This window comes from Vombatus ursinus, unplaced genomic scaffold (genome assembly GCF_900497805.2).
Source record: "Vombatus ursinus unplaced genomic scaffold, bare-nosed wombat genome assembly UNPS02008961.1, whole genome shotgun sequence".
NCBI lineage: Eukaryota > Metazoa > Chordata > Mammalia > Diprotodontia > Vombatidae > Vombatus > Vombatus ursinus.
The window spans coordinates 5,154,427-5,167,682 of NW_020948739.1; the positions used below are offsets into that span (position 1 = coordinate 5,154,427).

The 13,256-nt window shown below is 38.0% G+C and overlaps 1 protein-coding gene across 4 annotated transcripts in view; it reads left to right on the top strand.

Annotated features, from left to right (window-relative positions):
- Positions 1-13,256, top strand: part of VPS13B (vacuolar protein sorting 13 homolog B) — a 1,004,773-nt gene that overhangs the window by 414,340 nt on the left and 577,177 nt on the right. For 3 of the 4 annotated variants that reach the window (XM_027849971.1, XM_027849974.1, XM_027849972.1), the window contains exons 20-21: positions 1,519-1,628; positions 5,169-5,316. In XM_027849971.1, the coding sequence (XP_027705772.1) occupies positions 1,519-1,628; positions 5,169-5,316 (258 nt within the window). The remainder of the gene's footprint in view (positions 1-1,518; positions 1,629-5,168; positions 5,317-13,256) is intronic. The other variant, XM_027849973.1, reaches the window with a different exon arrangement.

The window sequence follows — 13,256 nt, forward strand, 5'->3', positions numbered from 1 at the left end:
TTCATTAGAGCATTAGGGGAAAAAAAAGACACAATCTTAGCTTAGCCACTTTTTTTTGTTTTGATCTAAGTAGATATTATTAAAGAAATTAACCACAGTAAATTCAGAAAATAAGTAATGTAGATATTCCTTAAGCATAATGAAGAATTGGCTGTGAAGTCCAGGCTTTATCGAGAAGCAATGGCACCCAGAAAAAATAAGATTTTGAAAGAATTGAAACCAAAGCTTTAGAAGGAAAGATTGTAAAAGTCTACTAACCAATGTCTTGATGTTGACGCAAACCCCTTTTTTGATATTGGCTCACAAGCGTGTATGAGAGTATGATGGGGAAGGAAGAAGCAGTGAGAAGGGAAAAAGTGGCATTTATGGGAAATAATGTCTTAGTTTCATGACCAAAAAAATAATCAGTGTTATGAGAGTGTTATAAGAAAGCAGTGTCATAAAATATCTCTTTCTTTAGGCTTAATGAATGTTTAAACAGATCAAGGACTGCTGGTCATCATCTTATCCTGCTTCAGAAAGAAATGGTCGTTACCAAATTGGGTAGAGATCATAGAATCATAGCAAGAAGGAACCATAGAATCCATTGAATCCAATCCATCTCTTCTTATATTTGATAAGGAAGGGAGAAAAGATGGTTCTTGGTCTGTGGATGACTTGTCCTAGGACTGCTTCTATCTGAAAACAATTGAAAAATAAATTATAAAAAAATTAATTTGCGTTCCAATGTCTTTCCCTCCCTCTATCCCTTGCCCCCACCCATTGAAAAAGCAAACAATATGATACCCATTTGTTTATAATATTTTAATGATATTTTTGTTTCTATATCACCCTTTTAACAAATAATATTTTAATGGAAGAAGAGGAAAAAAAGTAGCGAAACAAATGAATACATTGAAAAAAATCTGACATCATATGTAGTGTTTCACACCTGTGGACATATCTCCCACACCTTTTCAAAGAAATAGGAGGAAGTGTCCTCCTATTTCTTTATTGGGGCCAAACTTCTTCTTTTATACTTTTGTAATATTGTTTAAAGTTTTCATTCTTTCCATTCACGTCATTGGACTTATTGTTTATATCATTTCCCTTGTTCAGCTTACTTCATTTCACAATAGCATGAAAATCTTTCCATGATTCTCTATATTCATCATATTCATAGAGTCTTGTTGTACAGTAGTATTCCATTACATTAATGTACCACAATTTGTTTTTCTATTCCCCAGTACATGGCTTTAGACTTTGTTTCCATTTCTTGCTATTAAAGTTTGGTATTTATGGAGCCCTTTTTGTCAGTGACCTTCTTGGAAAACATGCCAAGTATTAGAATCTCAGGGTTAAGGGTGTACACATTTTAGTCACTTTATTTGCACAATTTAAAATTGTTGAAAAGTTTTCTTTTTGAAGAATGTCTGTATGCTCTTAGCACAGTGTCTGGCACATAAAAAGGCACTTAATAAATATTTATAGATTGATTGGAAGAGGTCTAATATGGTTTTTTTTGTTTGTATATTTTAGGTGCAGTGCTTCTTGCCAATGTCCAGGGAATTGCAGCGAGTATTGACCCAGTCTTGTACACATGGATTATCTACCAGCCACAGAAACGAAGTAATAGACATATTCAGCAGGTAAAAGTTTTTTTTAAAATTTTTTTTAACAAAAATAAATAGCCATCCAATCTTAGTTTTTTATAATGCATTTTAAAGAAACTTTAATATGATCTAGATGAAAGGCATTTTTTTACTAGAAAGGATACCACCCCCCCCCCCCAATTTGGTCATTTCTTTGGCATAACTTAAAGAGAGAGGTCCCCTGATTTGAAAAAGGAGGAGAAAGACATTTCTCAAGAGCAGAAGTCAAGTGATTTCTTAGTTTACCTGGCAGTTGGTAGACTAGTTCTAGTGGCAATAGATTGCTGGCTTTTCTCTTTTCATTCTTAATCATTTTTGTTCTTCGTTCATATGTGTTTATTATGTGCCTCCTAAGTATAAAAAGAATTGTGCTAATAATTTTAGGGAGCAAGAAGAACTATGAGGCATCACTCCTGCCCTCAAGGAGGTTACAGTCTAATTGACAGTCAAACCAGACCCACATGAAAAGTTACATAACAGTAGAAGCCATATCAAAGAATGTAATGTCAGGGCTGATTCTTCCCTTACTCCATGTGAAAGTTAAAAAAAATAAAATATGAGAATTTCCAGCTGTGTAGAAGTTTTCTTACTACTGAACCTAAATTTGCATTTTTGAGACTTCCATCCATTGGTCCTAGTTCTGCCATCTGATATCTCTTTAAAATTTGAAAACAACTCTCATTCCCTCTAAATTTTTTCTTTCTAGACAAAACATTCCTAGTTCTTTTAAGTGATCCTTATATTGGATGAACTCAATGTACTTTACCTTCCCTTCCCTCCTCTTCCTTTTCCCCCTCCCTCCCTCTTTTCTTTCCCTCTCTCTCTTTCTCTTGTCTCTTTCTTTCCCTTCACCTTCTTTTGCTCTTCTACCCTCCCCCTTCCCTTTTCCCAATATAAGGTTTATATCAGAAACATAATGATTTCTCCACAGCTACCCTATGAGGTAGAAAATGCAAGTATTGATCTTATTTTATAGACGATGAAACCTAGATTCAAAGAAGTTGCCATTTTTCCATAGTCAGACACCGACTAAGTGGCAGAGGCAGGGAAGTCAATAGGTTTAATTTTGTCAGAAGTCTCAGTAATATTAGTTACTTGGCAGTCATATTCATTTGTGAGTGATTCACTCCACTCCCATGGGCTCTATTAATAGCAGTTTGGGGAGTAATGTTCAGTAAGTTTGTGGCTTGGCCATTGTTGTCCTGGGTACTTGGAATAGCATGAAGGAAATAATTTTTCATTTCACCTTTTCTAACATAGTAGGTTCTCCTGGAATTGTTGATTTCAGGATCTGAAATTTGACTGATTAGAATACTGACTTAGTGAATCCACTAGGGCCCTTTCCACTTCTCTTTTAGATAAACTATAGCATTTGCTTTATAGGTAAGGTGGGTTGTGGACCTGAAAAATGAAGTGCTGGGGCCCCTGAATGCCCTACAATAATTTTCTTTCTCTACTCTCAGACCCTCTGAAGCATAAGAATGCATCCTAAAGGTAGAATTAATATTTGTTGCTTTTTCTGTATCTTGTATTTCTTTCAAAGCAATCACATCAGTGTTTAGAATATCAAGAGGGTAGTTTCTTTCTCCTAATTGACCTTAGTCAAAAGTGTTTCAGAATCATAGGGTTCAGATATTTTAGGGATGGCCTCTTCTTGCAGGACTTGTGATTGTACTTAACCATCAACTCTGAGCTTACTCCAGTGAAGCCCCTGAATCATTCTGGAGCTAGCAGTTGTGTTCAAAATTTATAAATTCATGCCTGCTAGGCTGTCTCTGGCTGTAGATCTGTCCAGTGCTATCAGTTCAATAACCCTGAAGCATAGTTTATGCAGTGAAGCCTAACTTTCTGAAAAACCAATGGCATCAAATTTAATGGGTGTTCTCAGGATTTACTGCCACCCAACAAATTGACTTCCACCAGCTATTTTACTTTTAGAAATGTTTTTGGTAGATGAATAAGTTGTCCATCACTGATAAAGGGAGGATGAAATCAGGTAATAAAAAAAAAGATGGATTCAGTTGTTCACAGTGAGTTTCATTACGCTTGATCAATAAATAACTGCCTGGAATTTCTCTTACTATGGGTGCTGGCCATGTCCCTTTTTTGTACTTAAAAGAGCATCTGACCCACAATTCATGGCATGGAAACAGATGTTCTCTTGAGGTTCTCTTTCCCGATCTGTGTCCTGTATTTATATTGTCTTGGAAGATTTTGCAACTTTTATGTTTGTGTTGGAAGATATTTCATGAATAAAATTAAATCTGCTAAAATGACAAAATCCTGAGAAACAATTTTTACAAAATCAAGTGTAGAAATTTTCTTTTTGGTTATTTTTAGTTTGTTATGGAATTTCCTTTATTTCATTTTCCAGCTCTTAAGTTGTTACAGCATCTATGCTGTTCGAATTCACTGCCCTTTGTTGTATTGCAATCTAATATAACATACCCGAGAACAGTAACAAGAGCTTGATTCATTAACTCTCAAATGCCTAATAAAAATCTAAATCTTCATTTTCCTAATAGGCCTTATAGTATGATCTATAGTTATATCTGTGAAGTTTTAATTTTTGTTAATGATAACCTTTCAGTGCAGTCCAAACTGACTTACCCCGACCAGATTTATCATCTGGTACAGTTGTGTTACTCTTATCATCTGCTATTTCCCAAGCTGCAATTTCCTCTAACTTTGTGGCTGAAAGCCAACATTTTGCTAATCATTTTCCACTCAATTCAACATTGATCTTTCATCCTAAGGCATAGTTAGAACTACAACTTTTGTTTTGGCCAGAAACCTGACAAGATTGCATTGGGTATCATCAGTAACATCAGGCTTCATTTCATTGAGCAGAGATGGAACAGCTGCTTTATTGTCCACTTCAGCACTCATGCATGCAATATATGAGCATAATTTTTTCCAGCTTTATCTTAACTATGATAGTTTTGATGTTTTCCAGTGTAATATAATGATGAACTAGACTTCATATTTATAGACAATGAATAGATGTTTCAGACAATTTGAAAGATTTTTGTGATACACGTATTAGCAGCCTTTCCCTAATAATTTCCTAATATTAATCCATTTAGAAAATACTTCTCAGAAAAATGTCATCTTATACATTTCTGCAGCTTCTGGAATAAAAAAATTCCTTTCAGCTTAATTTTAGATTTTTTGCTTTGGTCATCCTTTTTTATATGAATTGAGTAATTATTTAAAAGTCCTCCCCCCCCCAAAAAAAAATTTAGACATGGATTTAGCACAATTAGGAGAATTAAGACAAAATTTAAAAAATACGTATTTGGGGGTTTGTGTTTAGGTTTTTAAAATGATCCTAAGGGGTTTTGTATTTAAAAAATAAAACCAACTCAGGCTCTTACGGTTTAAGTTTTTAAAGTTTTTTTTTTTTTTTGAGATTTAAAATAATAAAAAAGTCCCAAACCCTTCACCTCCTGAAGAGCCTTCTCTGCTGATGCCATGTACATTGCTCACTGCTTGGGGAATAGCCACAGCTCAGTGTTTCATTTTTCCTCTTTCCAGCAGGCCATGGGAGCTGTTCCTCATGTTATGCCAGTTACCAGAAAGAAAGAGGATGAGGTGTCGGTTGGAAGCATGCCCTTGGCAAAGCAGCAGTCAAATCAGGCCTCTGAGTATGCCAGCAGCCCTGTCAAAACAAAAACGGTAACAGGTATGTTCTCCTCTTTAAATGAATTCTTGAAAACCACACACACATGCGTATATACAGACTCTCCCTTCAAATGATCAGCTGTGCAAATATAGTGAGACACCTTTTAGACTTAAATGTTCTTCCAGAAAGATTTATTTAAATTGCCATTTTTGTAATTAAAAATCACCTTATTTCATTTTACATCATAGTTTCCAGTTTCCTTTTGACCTTTTGTGATAAGGCTACCTTTCTTTTAGATTATTTGATTTCTAAAAGTCCTTAGAATTGGCTCACTTAAAATATCCTTAAGTATCCTTTTATTTGTTTTGGTTCAGATTTGTGATTTTACTGGCACAGGAAACTCCCAGTGAGGAAGCTTACTTAAAGTATACAGATTAGTAACTTTTCTACACTGGAGATTTGCCTAGGGCCCTGAGAAGTTAAGTGATTTGTCCTTAATTACATTGTGAATATTTGTCAGAGGTAGGATTTGAACTCAGGTCTTCCTTACTCAGAGGCTTACTGTTTCTTCACTGTGCCTTGCTGCCTCATCTTCTTATCATCATGTTGAAAATGAAATCTGTGAAATAAATGAGCCGGTAAAACTACTAATCCCTTTCCAATATTTAAAAGTAAATTAACTAATGTAAAAGTCTCTTGGAATTGTATAGAAATCTATACGTAATCCTGGGTTGTATTATTATTATTTACCAAGTTTGACAATTTCTGTGTCATGTGACCATTGAAATGGAGGACTAGACATTTTTTCCAGTTCCTACTAATCCTCAAAAACAGGCTTGCACAACCTGTAGGCCGCTTATGGCCCACGGACATGTCAAAGGATTTTGAGTGGCCTGCAAAAAATGTAGAGGATGTCTTCCTCTACATTTTTTGTGGGCTGCCCGAAATCCTTTGGTGGGCTGTAGGTTATGCAGGCCTGCTCAAAAACCTCCAAAAGAGGAGTTATTTACTAAAGATAGAGCTAATATGGCTGTTTCTATGTAACAGTGTTCTCACTTAGCATCTCTACTCCACCATCCTCCATGTTCTAGAAGGATGCATAAACCAGCCTATGGACTTGTGCTTTAGGAACCATACAGAAATTTTTGTGCTACTGCCATCTCTGCCCTTCCTCCACTCCCCTGTTGGGAAAAGCAGCAGACTTCAATTCTTTTTTTTTTTTTTTAAAGGCAGTTGGGGTTAAGTGACTTGCCCAGGGTCACACAGCTAGTGAGTTTCAAGTGTTTGGTCTGAGGCCAGATTTGAACTCAGGTACTCCTGACTTCAGGGCTGGTGCTCTATCCACTGCGCCACCTAGCTGCCCCAGCAGACCTCAGTTCTATGCATCCAAATGAGGGGTGGGGGTTAGAATTGGAAGGGGATTGGGTTTTCCTTTCTTCAGTTCGTCCCAAAGTACAAGCCCTTGGGTTGATTTGTGCACCCTCCTGGAGTATAGAGGCTTATAGAGGAATGATGTTGAGTGAGCACATTATGGATTAATATTCTCCACAGTTACTCTGCCTGTGATTTTGCAGTTATTCTTCTCCTGAAATCCCCTAGGTTAGGGAACCTCAGGGATGCAGAGGCTTTGCTAGGAGCAGCCATCCCATCCTTTCTCAGTCCTGCAAAAGCTGGCACAAGTTGTTTCAACCAAGTTAGGGAACTAATGATCAGAACAGAGGGAACTGGGATAGGATCCATCCATTGTACTAGCCTTGAAGGAAAGATACCTAGAATCATATGGTGCTAGTCCCACATCCCTAGAATCTGTGTGGAGCAGGGAATAGGAAAAATGAAAAATAACTTGCCCAACATGGGAGGAGTCTATTACAACTTTGTAGTCCAGCCCTAGAGTTAAACCTACTGTCAAAAGGAGAAGAATCAGAACATGAGCAGCAATGAAATACAAGGAAAAATGTAAAACCACCAGCTATCTGAAGAGGAAGAAAAATCATTTAAAAATTTAGGGTCTTAGCAAATAAATTGAATACTAAAATTAGAAGAGATGATTAGTACCAGAATATCCACGACATTATAAACCTTTCTAAATAATTCTGTAAGGAATTAGAACCAATACCTAATAAAATCATAGGATCTTGTGGATTCCCAAGAGAACACACCCACTGCTGGTCAGTGTATTTTGTGAGACAAAATTACAGAATAAGAGGGTCTATGGCGGGGGTGAGATTGGTGATAGAGGGAAATATGTGTTGTACAATAATCAAGTCCCTGGGTAGAGGAACAGTAACTCATAAAATCTCTAAGCAAGAGGAGGGGTTATAGGATGATTGATGGGGTGGCAAAGGGAGGGCTCAAAAAACAGTAGAAAAGAAAGGTTTAGATTTTAATTCAGTGAGATGAGGGGGTCCTAGTAAAATGGCACTCCCATAGGGGAAGAGATACATTCTGTAATGGGAATTGGGGGACTTTACAATGGGTCTAATCTATAAGGAGTTGGTGCAAAAGGAGACCACTTCTTCTGAGAGCATATTGTGTCTCAATTGACAGCAGCTGTCTTGGAAGAAAGGAAATTGGAGCTCCTGAGGTCACCCAGCATACAGATGGGTTGGAGGTAATAGACCTAGAAAGAAAGATGCATGGCAAATGGGAAAGAAAATGATCTTATGGGGAGGGCAAGTGGTAGAAATGAAGTACATGATTTGGGTCACAGGGAAATTTCTACCATGGGACAATGCTTCTCTCAATACTTCTATTAGGAGTAGACATTTCTAAGAATAAGGCACAACAGAAGAAAAGGTACAAGGAGGAAACATCTCAAAAGGCATTAATATAAAAATCAGAAAAAAAACCCCTCTAGTTTGGCACTTTAGAAGCTTTAATTCCATGAGGAACAGAAAGGCTAAAGAAAGAATAAACAAATGGAACCTTGATTTGTATCTGTTTGGTAGATTTATAAAATAAAGCACAGATTCACTGCAATACTGTACTCAGAAGAGTAGTTATGAAATGTTTGTGCTTATGCTCCTAGTTAGAGGGCAAAATTCTCTGACAATGGGCTGGTGATTGAGCTCCCAGCCCTGCACTGGTAAAGATCCCTTTTCTTTTGTGTGGATCCCATTTCGTCCTCAGGCTGCAGAGTGTTACCAAGGAATATAAAGACAGGGTTGAAGACAGGTGTATATCAGAAATAATATTAAGTAGGCAAATTATTTCCTTTACAGAATAAATTTAGGAAAGTAAATGGAAATAAGGCAGAGTGGGGCTACCCATTCCTCTCATTGGACTTATTTCTGTCCTCTGCCCTGCTCCTGGGCTAGCACCCAGGATGAAATACACACCTTCATATGTACCTTTCAGCTTGTCCATTTTGATAGAATTCATTTCACATGGTCTTACAGGAGGGAACTAGAGATCAGGTGGCATACACCAGCTGATGCCACTATTAGGCTGCTGCTGTAGAACTACCAGTGCCTTTCCCTTCTCTTCTCTTTCTTATCAAGAGTCCTCATACTCCCACTGTAGCCATATGTGAAAATCTCTACCACTACGCCTTATCTGAGGCCTTTCCCTCTCCAAGGGTTAGTTACCTTTCTTCCCCACATAGGAAGAACTACAAATCCCAGGGACGAGGTTAGGGAAATTGTGGCCAAACAACTCCTTGCCTGGGGCTCAGTATACAGATTATGTGTCAGTCGTTTGGTCAGCAAACAGTTCTTGAGTGCTTACTATGTCCCAGGCACTGGGCTGAGCGCCGAGATTACGAATATAAGCAAAAAGAAAGACAGTCTTTGTCTTCAAGGAGCTTACGTCTAATGGAGGAAGATGACACATAAAAGAAAGCTAAAAGGAAGGGAGCATGATGGGCCTGACTCCAGATTCAGCACTGTGCTGTGTGCCATATCTCTGCTCCTTAAATTACTTTATCATCCTTTAATAAATTAAATTAGACGTCTTCCTATACTGGCCCCACAAATCATTGGCTTTCTTTGAAAAATTAAACCAAACACTATCTATGCATCTAAATTCAAATAGTCTGTATTTATATGTGTATATATGTACACATATACAAGTGTTTATGTATATTTGTATAAACATGTGTATAGCATACTATTACAAAATGTTTCTTCTACTACTGATATGATTCCCCTGTGTTTATATAAGCCTTCCCTAACCTCTCTTAATTACATTGCCTTCGCTCTGTTAATTATTTCCTATTTATTCTGTATATAGCTTTCTTTGTATATATTTGTTCTCATATTGTCTCCCCCATTAGTTTGTAAGCTTCTTGAGGGCAAGGACAGTTTTTGCCTCTTATTTTTTTTCCAGCCAAAGATAAGGTTTATTAGAACATACGTCATATTGCAGACTCTTAAGGAGTCTGAACATTAGTGAGCTATTGGCTAGACTTTAAGAATCTGAGCAGTGGCTGGATTATAAGACTCTGAGCCCTTTAATGGAGACAAGATGGACCTTATATACGAAAGGACTATGGGAGGGATCTAGGAGTGGCCAGATAGTCTACAGGGACTGTCAAGTAATAGAACACCAGCCACCTGGACCACTTGGCCAAGGGAGAATGGAGCCTAGCTATAATTAAGGGTGGGAAGTGGCCCGGAGCCATAAGGAGGTAAGACAGTGGAAGGCTAGGCTAAATTAAGGGTAATAGAATTGGGAGATTGGGCATAGCCACATTGAAAGGCCAGTTGATGGGATTATAGCCTCAGTAAATCCCAGAGATTTGGCCAAGTGGGAAAGTCCAGGGTTTTTCCTTTTTGGGGTCTAGATCCCATCCTCATCATTCCCCCCTCAAACAAATGGGACCCAAATTCTTTTGGGGTAAGGATCAAAGGTCTTGGCTTCTGAAACTGCTTCCTGCTGGCAAGGGGCATAGAGCTGTCCCTACCTTGAGGCGGTCCCAAAGAGGAGGTTGACTGGAATTGAGCACTGGCTGCATCCTGGGAACTATGGGGGGATGTTGGCTGGTACCGGCTGTTTGCTATCAACTGTAGGTCAATGACCTGTAGTCTGGAAGACACAAATCTGACAGAAAAGACTGCAGGACCCAGATATAGCTAGAAATAAGTGTTAAGAGTGAAAGAGCCCCATTAAAATAATTTACATTTGACCTGCAGGGTTATCTGATCTTGTTACTTTGAAGTTAAAGTAACACTTTTTTGCAGGTAAAAGTTTTTCACCCCTGCAGTATCAAATCCACCTCCTTGCCAGACTCAGGAATAGCCAGGTGGGTAACATTTCTTTTCAAAGGACCATAATGGGGAAACTGAGCCAGGAGGATCCCATCTTAGACTGAGGCTAAAATTGTCCTCTCAGCTTTTCCCAATGCTGACTTCCCACCAGTATCACCTTCTTTGAGTACCTTGCAGCATTTCTCTCAGATGGTGGATTATTGATTATCGATGGATTAGGATCCATCAGACAACTCAAAATAAAATCCTGTGAGCTTTTACCTCAAACAGCAAGTTTCACTAATCACAGCATAGGAAAAACTTTTCCAGGATTTATATCTCCAACTTAAATTTGTCCTGGTGTAAAAGGCCAATCTTTAGAGATTTCTATACACTTGCAAATTCTCAGCAAGCCATAACCTGAACAAGCTTTTTGGCAAGTTTACACATTAAAACAATAACCAACAATAGTCCAATTATTTTAGTGGTTACCATATTATGAAAAGTTGCTTGACATAACCGATACAAAAAGTTCATCAATTTGAAACTTGAAACAAAACCATTACCAATCAGGTAACTTCAGTTTTGTTGAATGCATTTCCAAATTACTTTACACAGAGAATCAACATCTCATCATTAACAGTTAAAACTACAACTTTATAAAGAGCATGCTTACCCAAGTTTGGAGGCCAGCTTCTTTACCTTGAGCAGGATGTGCTGAACCTGAATGATGCTTCCAGGCAAAGGTTGCCCTCGGGCCCAAGGTCATTGCCAGTGGGGTCCGTGCTGTAGCTGCTGCCACTTCCTTTTCCTTCCTTTCGCCAAGTGGGGGAGGGCACATTCAAAGGTGGGGGGAGATAAGATGAAACTCTCTTCTCCTATGAGAGGGGTTAACAGATACCCTCTTGATTCAAGGGAAGGGAGTGACCAGGTTGTATAGAGATGTTTCAAAACTCCTTAATGATCTATCACAAAACCTCCAAAATCTGCTAAGATGTTTTTAGCTGTTCTAACTTTTCCTTGTAACCTCCATGAAGGAGGATCCAGGGGTTTAGAGGGAAGGGAGTAAATAAGCCTCAGGCAGCCAAAAAACAACTGCAGTTTTCCCAATTCCCTAGCATTGAGAAAATTGACAAAACTGGGCATACACTTCCAAATAGGGTGTCCGTCCTTGTCCTCTATGCTGTGGAAGGTGTACCCAGGTCCATGGCCTCAAACTGAACCACTGGACTGAGAGCTTGAGAGCATCAGACCGAGCGCAAGACAGCCTCGTAACTGTCTGCCCGAAAAGCACCTCCAAGCCTTCCTAGGAGCTTGGAGAGTGACCCCAACTGCAGGGCAAGAAAGAAGGGGGGGGGAAGCTTACATACCTTCCAGACTTGGCTGGAGAAGAACTTGGGATTAGGCAGTTTCCCCATATGGGCCACCAACATGTTGAGGGTTAAGGGGTGCTGGGACCCCAAAATCACAATACACAGGTCCTGTCTGAAAGAATTCGACCCAAGCCTTCTTTCAGCTAAAGACAGTGTTTATTAGAACATCCATCATATTGGGCAGACTCTTACAGAATCTGAACATTAGTGAGCTATTGGCTAGATTTTAAGAATCTGGGGTCAGTGTCTGTCACATAGTAGGTGCTTAATAAGTGTTGATTGATTGAGTGATGTTGTAAAACTATGGAAATTCATAGGTCATGCAGCATTTAAGCAGAATTTGCCTATTTCTAAAATCCACTCTTCCAGACATTAGGAAAGATATGAAGACAACTATGACATAAATTCTGTCCTTAAAGACATGATAAAATAGAAACAGAAATTTAATAAATATTAGAATTAATAAGTGTTTTAGAAGAGTACAAAGTACACACATGTCTTGGAGATATTGCAGGTTCAGTTCCAGACCACTGCAATAAAGCAAATAGAGTCACTTTAATTTTTTTGTTTCACAGTGCCTGTAAAAGTTATGTTTACACTGTACTGCAGTCTGTTAAGTGTGCAATAGTATTATGTCTAAAAAAATGTACATACCTTAATTAAAAATATTGCTGAAAAATGTTAACTATCATCTCAGACTTCAGCAAGTTGTAATCTTTTTTTTTTACTTCATAGTATTTTATTTTTATCCAATTACATGTAAAGATAGTTTTCAACATTCATCTTTGTAAGATTTTGAACTCAAAAATTTTCTCCCCTTCCTTCCCCCACCTGCCATCCTAAAACAGCAAGCAATCTGATATAAGTTATACATGTACAATCATGTTAAACCTATTTCTACATTAGTCATGTTGTGAAAGAAGACTCAAAACAAAAAGGTAACAACCACAAGAAATAAAAAAGCAAAACACACATACCAAAGTGAAAATAGTATGCTTTGATCTATATTCAGACTCCATAGTTCTTTCTCTGGATGTGGTCAGCATTTTCCATCACAAGTCTGGAATTGTCTGTAACTTGGGGAAAATTTTCTGCCATATGTTCTGAGCTATTTATTCTCCTTTCATTTCTTTCCTTCAAAACTATTTTCCACTTATGATTCTTTTTTTTTAATCTCTCACTTTATTTCTTCTAGGTACTTTTGTAGTCCTTGTGGTCAAACACTTTTTTTCCCTTTGAGTTTCTGTTTATAGTTGTTGTGTAATTGTTCTCTTCTTCTAGGTTTATCTCTTAGGTGTCTCTTGACCCACACTATTTTATAATGTTTGGTATCTTCTGTTTACTAATTTCACATCACTTCCTCATTTGGGTTTTTGTTCCAGAGCTAACTAGACTCCACACTTTCTCACTCTCTAGAATGGAATTGTCAGTCTTTCTTTGG